Source organism: Echinococcus granulosus (genome assembly GCF_000524195.1).
Source record: "Echinococcus granulosus chromosome Unknown EG_S00173, whole genome shotgun sequence".
NCBI classification, from domain to species: domain Eukaryota; kingdom Metazoa; phylum Platyhelminthes; class Cestoda; order Cyclophyllidea; family Taeniidae; genus Echinococcus; species Echinococcus granulosus.
In genome coordinates, this window is record NW_020170553.1 from 82,586 (window position 1) to 98,207 (window position 15,622).

At 43.6% G+C, this 15,622-nt stretch overlaps 2 protein-coding genes across 2 annotated transcripts; both read right to left on the reverse strand. All coding sequences in view use genetic code 11, as the record gives it.

Moving 5' to 3' along the window:
* Positions 1 to 2,617: 2,617 nt before the first annotated feature.
* EGR_09889 (hypothetical protein) lies at positions 2,618 to 4,773 on the reverse strand (the record flags this gene model as incomplete). Its single annotated transcript, XM_024499138.1, has 5 exons — positions 2,618 to 2,700; positions 2,840 to 2,948; positions 3,251 to 3,478; positions 3,659 to 4,096; positions 4,636 to 4,773. The coding sequence occupies 5 exons, from the start codon at positions 4,771 to 4,773 to the stop codon at positions 2,618 to 2,620; spliced, it is 996 nt and encodes a 331-aa protein (XP_024346452.1).
* Positions 4,774 to 5,293: 520 nt separating this feature from the next.
* On the reverse strand, positions 5,294 to 15,516 carry EGR_09890 (hypothetical protein; the record flags this gene model as incomplete). Its single annotated transcript, XM_024499139.1, has 9 exons — positions 5,294 to 5,597; positions 5,696 to 5,904; positions 6,914 to 7,103; positions 8,198 to 8,334; positions 8,633 to 8,762; positions 9,823 to 10,025; positions 12,601 to 12,967; positions 15,007 to 15,417; positions 15,461 to 15,516. 9 exons carry the CDS (start codon positions 15,514 to 15,516, stop codon positions 5,294 to 5,296), a joined length of 2,007 nt encoding a protein of 668 aa, XP_024346453.1.
* Between the last annotated feature and the right edge of the window lie 106 nt (positions 15,517 to 15,622).

Sequence of the window (15,622 nt, forward strand, 5' to 3'; positions counted from 1 at the left end):
GAAATACTCCTGAAATGTCTTGTAAGGATCTCCATGGTATAAGTATTTGACGGGTTCTGTGTAAACGCCAGGAATGCCATGTTTAAGTCCAGCCTCACCGTACTGGTCATAGCGGGCTCTTAGTACAGGGTCCTTCAGCACCTCATAGGCCTCCGATATCCATGTAAATTGTTGTAAAGTATCAGATTCGGGTTGTTTGTTCCTTAATGGATGAAATCTCAATGCTTGCCGACGATATCTAGAGAGGTCTATGTATAAAACCAATTAAGTCATAACATACGCTCGATGAAGATCCTTTAGTGTGGCGCTTTCAGTAACACCGAGGAGGTAATAATAGTCAACACCCATGTTCACGTAGACACGGCAAGACCTAAAATCAGAAAAATGTGTGCCAAATGGCAAAAACAAAGCGTTTTAGAGGCATGGGTTACGAAATAATGATGAATATAATTTATTTTTGTGAGTTGTTAACGTTTAATTAGATGTTGTTTGGGTTATTTCGCTTAGCCAAATAGCAAGTTTTATAACCTTAAAAGTGATAAAACTGCTGCATATATCAGACAACCGAATTCTTTATGTAATAATCTAAGGCATTGTAACCTGCCTAAAACTTTGAAATATAGCCTTTCCAATAATGTATGTTGGTGCATAAAATGGCATTAGGTGGCTATTGATATTACGTTCTAATTAAAGAAGTTTTCTAAGCTTAAACACGAGAAAATTAGGTAATTTTAGGATAAAATTCCTCTTACCCTGACTATTTTAAAATACGCTCAGTATTTGAAGAGCGTCAAAGTCGTCGCCACAACACCCGTGACTCAAACAAGTTCTGGGCAAATTGATGCCGATTCTTATTAAAAGAGCAATGTTACAAAAATCTTTAATTATTTATTCTGTTTTAAATTATTTTACCTAGGCACCAGGCAGTCGAGAATAAAATACAAGTGCAAATGCCTGATATGCTTGTATTGCTTTTCTTCCGTTGCTGATATAATCATCAAATCATTATTTTGTGAACTCTGACTAGAGATATTTACTTTTTAATAGGTTTACTGCGCAGTCTACTTTCGTGCCTAGCATTTTCCCTTTAATCTTTCGTCATAAATCACCAGCTAAATCTTATATTTGGATCCCTTGAGATTCTTAAAGGCACGCGGCTTCAATCATCCATATATTTCCAATTTCACGATTCAATCGAGCCTTATACTATTATGTCGATTAATCTGTAGCGCCCTAAGTCTTAAAAAGCCAAGATGCTGTTGAATTGCACATTTTACTAAAGAAAAGAATTTTTGCGGGGCCACTGGCATAACCTGAAGGTCGTACCTCAGATAGGAAGCACAACCTGTGGATACTAAAGTGATCATGTAGTTCGACGCACAGTTGAACTGGACCGAATTGCTATAGTGTGGCATCCCGAGACTTCCCTGAAGACCAAAGAAGACACAATACTCGGGCAGAATATATGTATTCAGCTCAGAGAAGGTGTCTGGGCTACTGGCATGGCCCGAAGGCCAGCCCACTCAGAGAGGTACAAGAAAGCTAATTCAAAGTACAAAAGTGACGCCCTGCCAATACCGGGGGATAAACCACTATCGTATTACAATAGCTCCTCACTGCAAAAGTGTCAAATTAAGTTGTGTTGCTCAGAACAATTGTCCATTTTTGTATCTCATTGGTAAATTCTTAAGAGGCTTCTTTTGTTTTATCAGCCATTCTTTGAACACATTTCTTTTAAGACTTACTCTTAATAAATAGATTACAAAATAATCATTTCCTTAACTACTATTTGGGAAATAATAAACGTAAATGCTGACAGAATCTATTCACTTTACCATCCTGAAGGTTTAGTGTCTTCTTAGTAGGATATAGTCTAGTTGAAATCTCAGTCCTTGTCTACAGTGGCCTTAAATTTTCATTAAAAGTGCTTTTAGGTTGTTTAAAAAATAATTCAAAGATGATCACAACATTAGGCTACCTGTAAAGTATTATTAACGAACTAGTAGATTTTGCAGTCATCACTTTTATTGTTAAAAATGGCTATTCCCTTTTCGAAAACGACAAAAATAAAGAGAAAGTAAACGGAATTTAGTTTGTGTATGATGTCGAGATAGAGATTATTGAACAAATGGTAAATGATAGTGAAAGGCTCTCCTCGAGCAATAAATGATTAGTACACAGCATGCAGAGAGAGAGAGGGGAGAAGCAAACAACAGAAGTTGCCAGTACTGAGATAGGGCAAGGTAAAACAAAAAGCGCATCGAAAATGTTTCTTCGAAATTGACAAGCAATGTGTCTTCGTATCAAGGTTTTCTGACAAGCATCACTGACGCAGCGGTTGGTAGGATGTCTGGCGGGCTCTTAAGCACCTGGCGACGTACTTGTATCTTCCTCCATTGAGGGTGGTGACATAGTCTCTTAACGTGATGTTATATTTTCCATTTGCATGAAAGTATTTTTTTGTCGTAGGAGTAAGGGGAGGAGGAGGCAAAGAAGAAGAGGGGAACGAAATCAAGAAAAACGCCTTATTATGAGATGAAGGCAACGGGGCAGGAGATGGTGGGGAGAGGGGCATTCGGATTGATTGACTTTGAAAAAGCGCAGAACGTGGGATTATCTAGTCCTCAGCAACACTGACTTCCAACTCCTCAACGGCCGGATATTCCACCGTATAACGAAGTACAACTTCCTTTGTTTCACCTAAAAAAGTGATTGGTCGGAAATTTGCCTCCTAACTGTTCGACCCTAGCGATCAAATTTTTGGAGGGGGATAGATTTTGTATTGCAGACATGTGGGAGGGAGAGAGATCTTTGAAGGAGGAATGAAGGTGTAAAGTACCTGCATGGAGATCAAGATCCCACTCGATGTTGTGGTGTTTGTTCATACGAATTGGCTTCTTCTTATCGTACTTTTCTGGATTCTTGATATTTGGCTCAATTAGATTCACCTAGAAATAGGTAAAAACAACGGAGGAGGTTTAATTTTTTTCTATTTGAATGTTAAATAGGAGTACAAATTATCCTAGAGGGCAATTTTGGGTAGTGGGTTAATCAGTACTTTTAAAAAGTGCGAAGGGCATCTGACATTTGGAATACAAAAAAACAAAATTTCTGTCAAAAATAATGGCAAATGAATTGTCCCGTTTTTGAGACAGAAAGTAACGCAGTCGCGGACTTAGGTAAAGAAAATTCGCGTCGTCACTTATATGTGACAGTGATAGAGGAATGTTTCATAGGCAAAAGAACTGACCTTGATCTTATCCTCCCCACTAGATGGCAGCTGATCAACAACCATCACACGAACAGGTCGTTGGAAGGTATTACGCACATCAATTACTTGCTTGAAGCTTACTGTGGCCTTCTGCCCGGAGGCATTCTCCTTCGACTTAAACATGGGCCGATAGATCACCTCAATGCCTGATTCCGCGCCCAATTCGCAGGAAAGTTCCTCTCCTGGTGCCACGGCACCTAATTCCGACTGAAGGGAAGGAAGTACAACTGATTCAGCATGTAGTGAATACCTTCTTCCCCAGAATAAAAAAACAATGTGATTTACTTATGTTAAGGTGACTGAGAAAGCGAAAGCCCGAAGCACCTTGTCGTAGAATGAGTGAATCATGAGATTTGAAATACTGCGTTGACGTGGTGATTCACTTACCTTGCCAATGAATGTGTTGTCCGAGTAGATGTTTGTCTGTCCAGGCAAAATATAGAAGTTGCTGGAGTTTTTGACACGAGCTTTGAGAAAAGCGGAGAGCGATCTTTTGGGCACAGTGACGTAGTCATATGAGGGTTGTAGGTCAATTAGACCCACGGTGACCCGCACCTCCTCATTGTTGCATGCTACTATGGCAGGTGGTCGTGGCACCTCAAAGATTACCGTAGCAACGGCTGAAGTCGGTGTTGTGGTCAGTTTAGCTGTTGATGTAATTTGTAGTTCATTGGGAGGCGCCGCATTCACCAGGAGACTCGTTCCCAGTGCCTGACGTGAGGCTGCACGACTGATGGAGGAGCCACGAAGTGTGGATGTCCCGGGCTCAGCATTACTCGGAGCGCGTTGAAGGGTTCCATGTGGTGTGGATGCAATTCGAGGCGACTAAAGTAGCACATTCAGGACTTAAAGTCGAACAGTAAAAAACTACTGTCAGTGTTAGGTAAGTTAGTGTTTATGTTGCATCCAACCACTTTTCACCTCTCAGGTGTCGTCACTTTTACTAATAAACTGGTATCCATGGCTTTAGCTATCTGAGGAACAGGTTCAATCAACTGCATTGAATTGACATTTTGTTTAACTGTATTTCTAACTAAGTGGGTGCTTCGGTTCCTGTGGGGAGCTCTTAGATCCCACGGCCTGGCCTTTGCAACGTGCTAGTAGCCTTCAATCCCCTCTTCCTCAATGACGGTGGCAGAGGTAAGTGAACCCGACCCAAAAGAACGACTATCCTGCTATCGATGGGTGAGTGTGAAGCATTAGCTTTACAGAAAAGTGGGCTCTGTTACAGCTGGATGAATGTGTGGTGACTCCATTATTAACATTTGCTCCAATCCATTGATAGACAAGATTGTTATTAACATTCACTGAAGAGAAGTCCTTCGTAGAGCTGTCCAAAGTATCCGTGTGCATATGGTAGTTACCTGAACAAGCGATACCTCATCATCCATATCTCTACTAGCCGAATAGAAACCGGTTAGACAGACGGACGGATGGATACGGGATGGGTGGGGAGCCCTGAACTGGGAACGGTCTGGAAAGGAGGCACAGATACGAGACATTAGTCCCGACTACTTGTTTGCATGCCAGATACCCTCGTTGTGGGATAGTGCCCGGTTCACAAAGAGGATAAAACCTTGAATACAGAGAAATGGGAATCATTGATGTTGGGAATAAATGCCTTCCCATACGAGTTGGTGGCAAGCAAGGGATTTTCAAGCCCCAACTACACTGCAATGGTCAGCGATGGAAGATGACTGGGAAGAGGATCGAGGATGACGTTAAAAATTAAAGAGAAGTGGCTTTGATTTAACTAGATGCTTAACTACCTGGGCCTTTCAGTCTCCGTCGACTGTACTCCCGCTCTGTGGCATGACCTTCGGGTCAATAGCCTCTCAGATCTCCTGTCAGGCTCAAAATCTCAGCTTAAACCTTTCATTCATCCATATTTTGTTCAGTGTAGGGATAGGGGGTTAGTCAGATAGATGGAAAAGGTCTTCATGAGCACAAACGATGCTTAGAAGAAACAGGTCTACAAAGCTTTACTAATTTTAAAAGTCATGGATTAGTGTGGGTGAGGAATTATGGATGATAGCAAACCTCCTCAAAGTAGGGCGCGCGTGACCGTGAGGTGGTTCGTGGCTGACGCATACTCTCACCAGACAGCGAGGTATGTCGAGATCGGGGCAAAGTGGCGACTAGATAGTTGCCTACAATTGCCACCTCCTCTGGAGGAATAAACGTTGCCGTAGGCGGAGCATAGAGATGGTCCATTGGAGGTGACACGGGTCTACTCGACTCCGAGGAGTTGCGTTTCCGTGCATTGGGAGGCTTTTTACTCTCTTTTGAGGCCGATAAGGCTTGCTGCCTTCGCATGGAACTCTCGCTGTTTAGGTGGGGAAGGTGAGAAGTATCGAAGATGAGGGGTCAGCTACCTAAGGTCGGAGGAGTGGGGGGCGAGGGAGGAGCTAAAACTACTTCTACGAGGGGAGCCTCACCTCAGGCGCGTGAGAGCCGTTCTCGTTGAGGAGAGAGTGCTGGTGCTGAGCTTGTGCAAGCGCTCGAGGCGTCTTATTGCGCGAAGCCGAAGAAACAGGCCGAGGAGGGCGTGAGGAGGATGCAGATGACACACTTGGTAAGGAGGTCGGTTGGGGTGTGCTATTAGTGGGGTTGAGAGTTAGAGAAAGAGCAAGCTAGGTTAGTTGTTAGCATGCACTATGGAGTGGGTCACTACAATCGGGTTTACAGCACACCAAAAGCAAAGAACGAACTACGGGGGTTCACGTGACCTGTTTGGAATTTCTAACAAGATTCAGACCTCTGGATGCCATTAGAAGGCAACCAAATGAGGTCATGTGATTTTTTATGACAAAAATTAATTAACTGAGGAAAGTCTCCCCACCATCGCAATCCATTCCTCATTTTCCATCAGATGAGGCACAAGGTTGCTGCGATTTCGGCTTTTATGGAATACCTTTTGATGCTAGGAACCGAAAATAACTCCGTCTAGATATTTTTTTATCATCCCACTTTTATTTCCCAAATGCCTTCTCCATTTCCCATGTGATAATGCGATTGTTAGTGCTGTCGCCATGACATATATCACTATTCCCTCCCTAGCAGTGGGATTAGGCTTTGTGTTGCCTCTTGAAGCGAAGAATGGAACCTACTTCCAACTGAATAACCAGTCCTGGCTACTTTTCCAGAAGGCAACAAATGCCTTCAGTCAACTCTGCCGACGCATATAAGGGAAACCGATTCCCCTGGGGACAAAGTAAATCGCGTCTTAGAGGTGTGAAGGGGGTAGTAGGTGGGTCGCTGGGCGATGGGGAACCGCTTACCGAACCACAAAAGGGATTTTGCATCTTTAAACAAGTCCTACCCAAATGCATGACAGCAAAGTGATAATCTTTGATGCTTACTGTCTGTTGTCTACTAATGCATGGCATATTGTGCAACCCATCAGTCTAGCTACTCCTCCTAGTTTATGGCGTTATCATACATACATACATTAAAAGTTGAGTGAAAGCTGTGCTTCACAAGTTAACCTCGAAACACTTCAATGTCATCAAGAATAGAGGATCTGTCGGAGTGTAAGACTTCTAACTTTGAGCCATTCTATCTACTCTGAGTGCTATGGTCGGTTCGTGAAGCACCGGACGGGCTCGAGTCACACCCACCAGCCGTCATCACATGACATACGAGCATCAAAATCGGGGAGGTTGACGCATAGCCGAGGCGCGAGAAACGCACAAACTTTTCCACCCACCCCTGGAAATATGGAAGGGGTCCAGGCGCTGGAGGGAGGGGGAGAATAAAATCAGCCCAAGCCTTAGAGAGACTGTTGTTTGTCGTATACGTCTTCACATTGCAGGTAAACATTCCCACAGAACTGTAAAATAGCAGCAACAACTGAACACGTAAAATGCACTCCGTAAGCCAATTCTGACAGGCAAATGGAACAAAATTTTTAAAAGAATTTTGATATCTTAGCACTGTAGAGGAGAAGAAGAATTGCTTCATGGGCTATTCCCTTCTGACAGTTTGAATGATTTGATTACTTCTGTAGAAGTACAGTAAAACAAAGCCAATTTTAGCAGCTAACTCCAACTCCAGGTGCTGTAGCTGTCTTGGAGGAGGTCCAAAAAAAAGATTAGGAGTTGACACATTAGTGTGTCATAGAGATGTAAAGGTGGTAATCCAGGTAGATAGTGGAGTAGGGCGAAAGTAGGTAGAGAAGGCAGAAGAAGAAAATGACAGTCACCAAAGCGTTACTGTTTAGTCAGATTATCCACTGACAAGTCACCGGTGTGCTGTAGGATATCGTTAAGCTCATCTACCGCCTCAATCATTGTAATAGCGTCTTTGAAGGGTGAGTGACAGGTGACAATCCATCAGTCTATGCATTGCACAAATGGATGCAGAAATGACCCTTAAAATACACAAGTCTTTTGCAATTCGGTCTCCACTCTGATGATGCCTTCCAGGCTCGCCCCGACGGTGCCTCGAGGTGAGGTAACTAGCCTGATTTTGCAACGAGCTGCACGAGCTTTCACATGCATGTAAACCGAGATGAGAGGCAAAAAAAAGTGGGGAAAAACTGGTAGTCACGGCAACATCTGCGCAACAAATTTTAAGTTACATGATTAAAATCGTATGTGTCATCACCTTGGTGTGTGATGTTATTCTGTTTTTAATGGGAAATGAGAAATAAAACTATTTTGTGGGGAAGGATTAATGACCGCTCCAAGGGTAGATGGTTAGTGTGCCAGCAATCTAAGCTCGGTTAGAGGTCGTGTATACAACGAGACGGTTTGTTGTTCACTCCAGTTAGAAGCATGCAGCCTTGAAAGCCATTCTCTCAACGATAACGACCTCACGCCACCCTATACTACTTCTCATGAATTAAGTAGTTCGTTCGACTCCTAAGGGGATGGCTAAAGAAAAGGGGGCCCTGGCTTTTGTTCCAAGGACAAAAAAGCTTACGTTTGTTTGTAGTGCAAGCGCTGTAAGCCGAGTGACGGGCAAAGGCCCTCCGAACTCGGCTGAGCAGTAGATAGAGTCATTCTTCTCGGTTCCCAGTCCTCGCCAGTCGACTGTTGCACCAAGCCGTAGTAGATGATCTAGCAACAACCAAATTCAGCCAGATTATTCACTTTATTAGATGGAAAACGGAAATATCAAAGTTCGTCTCGGACTTTAGGCAATTGATAATTAATTTCTCTGTTAGATTGCACTGGGTTTGTGTGCCATTTTCGCTAACGGAGGAGAAAGTATTCTTCTCTGTAAACGGTTGTGGAATGAAGAACAAAAAAACCGCACACCGCTACGAATACCCTCAGCCAGGATTGTTCCCCTTCTCTTTTCGCTAAAAATGGCTGCTTAAAGCCTTAATTCGCACTTGGCCCAACAAACACTTACCTTCATGGATCCGTCGCTGTTGAAGAGACGAATATCATAGGCGGGTTTCCAAAGACACCGACTAACGACGTAGGTGATCAACATGTCCACTGGACCGTCTTCACGGGGCTCAATTAGTACGCTGATTTCCCTGTAAAAAAGTCAAGAGAGTGATATAAATACGCCTTGGTGGAAAGACCGCCTATTCGTTATAACCCATTCGTCTCGGAGCCTCACTAGACGTGTGAGTCTATTCAAAAGCTGGGTTTGTGTATGCCGCATGATGTTTATGTTAAATCATGAGTGTTTTTATTTGTCTACGGCATATAGTGGGGAAAATGCTCTTTAAAAGTATGGTTAGTTTGTGGATTTTTTTTTCGAAATCCCACAATGATCGCCCCTATCGATCTGGATCAAACGCAGTAAGAAGCCTCATGCCAGTGTCACATATGTGTGACACGTATTTCTTGTACTTGCTTAATAGTTCGTCTCACCAAATTATGTCTTTTGTTAATTAATTCGTACGTTGCATGACCTTAATAGATTAACAAACCATGTGAACCACAACGGATATGTCTTGTAGACCAGCATAGCAAGTGAAATTTCGATAGCACATCCGAGGTTGTGTGGACGCCTAGCCATCTCAGAAGGTACACGAAATACACAAGAGCTACTCCATTTCTCTTCCGATTTAATCATTCCTTAATGTTTTTCACCCATGTCGGTGTAGACGAATATTTCACTACTTGTTTACGTCAATGTCTGACAATTGACTATCGGCTAGTAAGGCAAGTAACACCGCCATCACTGTGCCTCATTATAAATGAAAGTTGGATGAAAATAAGGTTAGGCCATCAGTGAGACGAATGAGTGCCACATCTTTGCAGCTAATTAGCATAAGTGAGGTCATATTTTCCGGCACTAAATTCTCCACGCCTCCCAATAGTGCACGGAAGAACTTCAGATTTGCAAACATCAACAAATCGCGAACTTTGTAAGGTTAGCGCGGTTTTCTAGGCGAAATCGTTTTACTCCAGTTACATACTTTAATAAAAATAAAGGCCTCTTAAAGAGGTTCCTTTACGTTGGATTTATTTGAAGCTCTAGCACACAGTGTCCCATTGTGGTGGTCCTGGGTCATTTCATAACAGATCAGAGAATAACTAAACTGTCCAATCGCCTCCAAACGCTGGGATACAAAAGGCACCTACCTGACTAGATTTTCGTCTTGACGTTTCTCCAGCATATCCAACTCCTTTTCAATTTGCTCGGCCCGATCACGAGTCCGATCCAACTCTTCCTTGGAGGAGAGGAGGCTGCTGTCCAAGCGCTCGGCTTGATCTTCGTACATAGTTAAAAAGCGCTGTAATGTGTCCATGTGTGATGGGTCATAGGGATTAGCCTGATTGTTAAGCTACAATTAAAAATAAATAAATCATAAATTATAAATTATAAATTACGGTGAGACTAGAATAAGTGCCCTGGAGCGCTTTAAACCGACCGATAAAAGGTAACCCAACAGCGGATAAAATGGCGGTCGACGTTTTCCCACTCCTGTCAGAACAAAAGCTAGACGCTAAGCGGGCTCTAATCAACAATCTGTATCATTGTCTTCGTTTTCCGCTGCCATTTTAGGAAAGAAACAGTACAGATAAGCAGACTAGACACAGCTATGTCCCTAAGATGCACTATTGTGAAAAAAATTGTCTGGTTAACCCGGGACAACTGTTGTTGTTAGCGCGCGACGACCAACTGGCGCCTTTCACTGCCAAAATGGGAAAAAAGCGGTCACGAATCCCCAGGCTAAGAGGAATAATTAAAAGGTAGGCGCGGTGTTAAGGCATGAAAGTCCCCAATGTTTGTCTGAGGTGGAAATGTTTGAGTATCGCTGCAGGTCGGATTGATTTACGGTATGACCGAGGATGCTTTTTGCGACAGTCTGATGGGTGTGCCACAGAACCCCGATGTGCTTTACCTATTTCACACCGGTTTGCGTTAGTTGCGTGCATCGTAAAACGTGTGTTTGAGGTCATGGCCTCGGGAGGCATGTAAACAAGCTCCACCACCGATGTTTTTGACAGATGGCTCTGACTGTGTCATTTCACTTCTCTCCATCCTACAGTCTACTCAGTTTGTAACGCTCATTTAAGGTCCAAGTGGAAGGTGAGGGCGGATGTGGTGGTGAGTCAAGGTAGCCAAAGTTCGCAATACCCCTATTTGTGATGTGAAACGGCACTTGTCTGGTCACAGTGACCTAATTTATACGCAAAACAAATTGCTTGCATTATCTCGGAATTAGAGGGCCTTACACCTGTTGAAGGAGTACTTAAATGACTTTTATCTCTCCATTTAGAACAAAAAAATTAGGCGGGAGCGAAAGTGACTATCGTATAGGTCAGGTTTTGGCTGCTTAAACAATACGTACGACTCCGGAGGCTCTTACAAGTCAGCTTCCTCAAAGGTGGCGTGATCTACGCCAACTACATAGTTAGTCACCCTGCTTTCGTCCACATTCTTCTGGGGTAAAATACTTTAGGGGTAATTTGAGGGCCAACAGTAGCGGTATAGTAAAGCTGTATAAAAACTTCATCAGCTGCGGCTTTAAAAAAGACTTGTAGAGAAATTAGCCTGCTGGCTTACTGAGGAAGACGTCTAAGATGAATTTTTGAAGGTTCGCCAGTATTACCCGTATCCTACGAGTGTAAATGATCCAGTCCTTCAGTCACTTGAGCTACCTGTGATAGCAATCTAGAGGAAATGTGTTTGAGGAGAAAAAATCGAGGCGATTCTCTGAAGAGCTCGAATTTATTGTGTATTTTAATGACATTGCTTCGATGTAGAATGACTGCAACTAGTGAAGTCACTAATCATTGAGTCCGAAGGTGAATTCTGAAGTTATTTCAGTGGGACCGAGCGGTACAGTTGTGACGGTGGATAATGAGTAATTACACGTGGTGCCGACCCAGCCATGCCAGAGATTGTATACGCTACGCTACAGGCTCTTCCAATCCTTCGCTGCTTGTACCTCGTAAACTTTGCGGCATTTGTAGGAGAAAAATTGGCTCCAAAGACCAGTCTTAGTGGCGTGTAAATTGAAGCACTTGTGGTTCAAGCGGTTAGCAAACATTCGATGAGGAAGTAAAACCACTCATAGGCACTCAACCTCATTATCAAGTGGGTCAACCGCTTCCAAGGCATTTAAGGGGACTTCAGAAGGATGAATTATTGAAATAGACTGCCTATGAATCTTTCTACTAGTCAGAACTTGAGAAACTAAATAGTCACTGTATTATGAATGAAAGTTGTTGGATTTATCCTAGCCACCACTTGTTACCTCCCCAAATGCCATAGTGCCATTCAAGCGGCGGAAGGCATGGTTGCATTCTCCGGGGAGACCACAGTAATGCCCCAATCAAACTGCCAGCTTAAACACTGGATAGATAAATTGCCTATTACCTCGCTTCTCTGCTTCAATGGGATGGAAAAGGCAAATAACCTCCAGCACAGAGTCGCCCCAAATCCCATCACATGGCACCATGCGTCAGTGGCTTTGATTTGATTTTTCGGTAGAAAATTCCCTTCTTGAAGATTATTTGAGAATCTCTCTTCTGTTATTTCATGTGTTTTTTTTTCAAGAAAAAAGGTAAGCACCAATCACTTTGGTTCTCCTCTTTCACGAGTCAGGAGGGTCTGTCAGTCGACGACCCGCCTCCTACTTTGTCCTCTGTTTACACCTCGAATAAACAAAGCCTTTACCCTAACATGTCAAAATATATGACTACTAATCTGGAAAGTGATTAATGTGCAGAATTTTCAGCTAGTTAGGAGGGTGAAGCTTTTATTTGATAAACTATAACGTAGGTATAACTAGGGATAGGAGGAACTGAAATGTTGCCTGACTGGGCCATTCTGACATCCTACTGGTTTGCAAAGAGAAAAATGTCAGAATGCCTGGTGCTTAAAAACAGAAATACAAATGAAACGCTCACCTCCGAGACCGATCGCTTCGCCAGACCCGTAGCAAGGCTATCCTCATATACAGGCGGTGCTTTCTTACTATGCTTGTCGTGTTTTTTATCGTACTGTGGCAGTGGCATAGGCGGAGGCTGAGGCAAGGCAGCTGCAAATACCTCCTCCTCAGTTTTTTTAGTCATTCCATCCGCAAAGGTGTCCAGTACAGTACGCTGTTTTTCAAGGCGAGCCAAGCGACCTGTGACTGCCTCAATCTGACGATGACACTGACGCAATTCGGTCTGCAAATCAGCGATGCTCTGTGCCCACGTCTCCTCCAAGTGTGGAACTGTACGTGCGGTGTATGTCACATCGAGAATTGTGGCCGCTCCTCGCAATTCAACTCTAGTAAAATAAGTGGAAAAAAGATGCTTTTGGTACCCATAAATACACGGTCTTTTCAGTCTGTAGAAGTCTTGGTGGATGCGTCGGTTGGATAACTTGTTTGACTAACTCGGTTTGTTTGCACCACGCCATCTCTTCTGTATTTTCAAAGGAAAATCTTATCCAAACCCATCTTACTGACATTTGACGGTGGTAAGTGACACTTATCAAAAGGGTCAGAAAGTCTATTTGGCTGGTACAGGGTTCAGGGTAGAACGCGTCGGCTGCGAATGGTTAAATTGGCGGAGACTCGCAATGGAAAGACCTCTGGATGAACCGATGAATAGGGATAAATGGAACTTCACTATTTGCTGTGAAACTTTTGGCAATCGACAGATGGAATGAGGTCGTTGTAGGGCCGTAAAAAGTCACCGAATCACCACGATTGGGTTAAAACTGCGCACTAAACCCCGGATATATCGTGCCGGACAAGGAGCCTCGATGGCCTTGGGTAATTTTTGAGCTGCCGACTGAAGCAGCAAGAAAGTCGATTCAAAGAAGTCAACTGTCTTCACGACCTCTTCATGCTCCGCGTTTTCGACGTTATGGCGCTCTGACTTCTTCGCTCCACACGGAAAATTGACGAGAACATGGCCAAGGCAACAGATTTTATGTTCATCTCGGTTTAAATTACATTTTTATGGCAATTTTAAAATGTGCTTACTTAATGCAACCTTTTTATTTTCTTGATAGCCAAGTACTGGTGCACTAGTCAGTATGTCCCTCAAAAACATTTTATTCTAACAAAGACGGTCTGGACATTCCTTCACAGGGAATGTGAATATCCCAGTCACCTTTAAAACCTTTTTTTACGATACTCAAAACACCCTAAAGACTATGCTGGAGCCTCCTTTGCCGGCACTAACTTAAAAATGTGACAGTGTGGAAAATATTACATTCCGGAAGGATAAAAGGGGCATGCGCCAGTTCATGATTGTGCCGTCTGTTTTCACCTTTTCAAAGGTCGCACAAAGGTTAGATACCAGACAGGGGAAGTTTTCAAGGAGCAGTCAAAAAAAACCACCTCAAGCTAGTTTCTCCTACCGATTTCAGAGGCCAGGCGTTTTGATACTGCGATATATAAACATACTGGCCTTTTGTAAACAGTTAGCAAGGCGAGAGCTTCACAGCAGTTGGATAAACAAATGCGAATTTCTAGAACCTCGTCGCCTCCATCCGTCAGTGAGATCACTCACTTGGCTTTCTCTCCTCCCCCCTCGTGTTTTGCGTCTCTCCAAGTAGCGAGGTTTTGTTACAGCATTGTGAAGATAATAGGTCGGTGACAGAAACCAACTTTGGTTCAATTTCAATCAACAGTCGGAAAATTTATCCAAAGCAAGAATAAATGGATAGAGATGCGAGTGAGAAGAATAGGCGGCGACGGATTCCGGTAGCGACTATAGTCAGGCAAGACGAACTGACATTCACGCCTGAAGGAAAAGTTAAATGTCCTCTTCACAAGTTAAAGGTTAGTCACCGAGGTGCCTTTTACCATCTAACAGTATGCAATCTCAGCAAGCTTAGCTTTGCGGCTTAAAATTGCGTAAACAGAGCGCATGACACATAGGTCGCATCACCTTACGAAGCATAGTGTAAATCTGTACCACTTAACTTTCTCCAAGACGATCACTGTGAGAAGAAAGGTACACTAGTACAGAATTAAGCGCGGAAACAGTGAGAAAATGGGAGTACGGAACTGACCTTTCAAAGAACAATGGAAAAATAAGTTAGTTTTACTCTTAACTGAAGCCTGAGTCTTACGGACTGGCAGACTATGGTGCTAATAGCTAGGCAATCATGTCCCAATACTTCTCGTCCGCCTTCCTCACCTCCCTCCTTGCAGTCAGCCGCACAAAGAATGCAAATCCAGCAAGACCAGCCTCCTGTTTGCCAAATTTGGGTAATTTCAAAGAGTTCACCGCGACGGTAAATATGTAGAGAATATTTGGCTGAAGACAATTAATGCTCACGGCATTTTTACAACAAACCTCGATTCCTACCTAATCGAGTCCTTATCAATAGCCGTGGAGACATTCTCGAAGAGCATCTCAACAATCTCGCCTGCCTTGAAGACCGGTGTGATTGTCCTCACTAGCTCCGCACGATCCGTGAAGACAGTGACATGACTGAGTTGAAGATCAGGCAGAGCGAGAGTCTGTCTAACTTGAGCCAGTCCAGCTGGAGTATTTCCTCTGCCCTCCCTGTTACCGCCTCTATTCATGGTTTGGTGAGCCGAGGCATCCTCACTCGGACTGAGAGGTCCACCTGGAGTTCTGTGCTGCGAATAACTGGGCGTCTCACTGCCATTCATGTGTGAGCCCGAGTATCCTCCACTCCGAGGCAACTCCATGTCAGATAATCCTGCTCTCTGGTGGGTCTGTGGTGGTTGGGATTGCAAGGAGCCGACAATGCTAGAAGGAAAGACAAGATTCGCGTGGATTGGTGCCTTTTTACCACACTCCTACTGCTGTTGTTGTGCAGGCCAGACACTTGGCTGAATTAATGTGCATCTGGAGGAAGCGAAGTTAAAGTATGATTGGTCACAGTTGCCTGCGTGCCGTCTTGGATGGAATTGTGTGTGTGTGTGTGTGTGTGTGTGTGTGTGTGTGTGTGTAG